Source organism: Eimeria tenella, genomic scaffold (assembly GCF_000499545.2).
Source record: "Eimeria tenella Houghton genomic scaffold, Eth_scaff3243, whole genome shotgun sequence".
NCBI classification, from domain to species: Eukaryota; Apicomplexa; class Conoidasida; order Eucoccidiorida; family Eimeriidae; genus Eimeria; species Eimeria tenella.
Window position 1 is genome coordinate 1 of NW_013544326.1, and position 1,159 is coordinate 1,159.

At 68.6% G+C, this 1,159-nt stretch overlaps 1 protein-coding gene across 1 annotated transcript; it reads right to left on the reverse strand.

Moving 5' to 3' along the window:
• Positions 1–587: 587 nt before the first annotated feature.
• Positions 588–802, reverse strand: ETH_00037305 (uncharacterized protein; the record flags this gene model as incomplete). Its single annotated transcript, XM_013379465.1, has 1 exon — positions 588–802. A coding segment is annotated over one exon (215 nt), but the record flags the coding sequence as incomplete, so codon positions are not given.
• Between the last annotated feature and the right edge of the window lie 357 nt (positions 803–1,159).

Consider the following 1,159-nt stretch of genomic DNA (forward strand, 5'->3'; position numbering starts at 1 on the left):
CCCCCCCCCCCTGCCTCTCCTTCGGCCCGAGCCCCTCTGCTGCTGCTGCTGCTGCGACTGCCTTGACTGTGCCTGCTGCTGCTGCTGGTACTGCCCCTGCCCTCTCTGCGCATTCGCCTGGGATCCCCGCTTGCTCCCTCCCGCGTTGGCATTTCTCCCCTTCTGTTTGCCCCCGTGTGCTGCCCCACGCCGAGACGCCTGAGACGCTTGCTGCTGCTGCTGCTTCTTGCTGCGAGGCTCCGGTGCTCGTCGCTGGGATTCCTGCAGCCACGTTGCAGTGTGCATCACAGAAAGCTTCAGTCTGCTGCTGCGGGTCTACAGCGGGAGCGCGCTGCAGCAGCAGCCTCGACGCAGCAGCAGCCCTGCTGCAGCAGTAGCCTAACAGCTTCTCCACTCGGCGCGCAAAGTACAATGGGAGCTTGTAGGGGCACGCATTGCATGCACATGAAAGCACCCATAATTCCAGCACGTATTCCACTTAAGTTTGTATTAAGTTGGCTGCCGCTGCAGCAGCAGCAGCGCCTCACCGAGGCTGCTGGGCTGCTGCAGCAGCCCGCTGCAGCAGCATCCTGCAGCAGCCCACGCACCTGCAGAAGGCCGTGGAAGTGCTGGGCAATGGCCCCGATGTTGAAGGGGGGAAGGCAGGCGGAGTCGGCAGCCTTGGGGGGCCCAAAGGCAGACAAAGTGAAGGAAAAGATGCTGTCTCCTCCCTTTTTGCTGCTGCCTTTTCGCCCCGAGGCTTCGCCCCGCAGCGGCAGCCCCCGGTGAAACAGCAAGTGCACTCGCGGGTCCGCAACAGCGCCTGAGCCACCCCACAACACCCGCACTCACCCCTACGCACTGCAGCACTGCAGCACTGTAGCAGGTCTCTCACGCGCCCAGGTCGGAATCCCCGGGGTCTCCCCCCTCGGGCCCCTCGAGGCCCCTCTGGAGGGCCCCGGGGCCCAAGGGGGCCCCCGTGGAACGACGGGGGCCCCAGGGAGGCCCAACAGGCCCTGGGGGAGGCTCTACGGGGGCCCCGGGGCTCCGGGGGGCCCAAAGCGGGGCGCCCCAGAGGTCCCACGGGGGCCCCGGGGGGTGGCGGGGGCCCCCTGGAACGCCCCTGGGGCCCCGGGGGGCCCCCCGGGGCCCCCCTGGACTCGCCTGGCGCCCCGGGGGG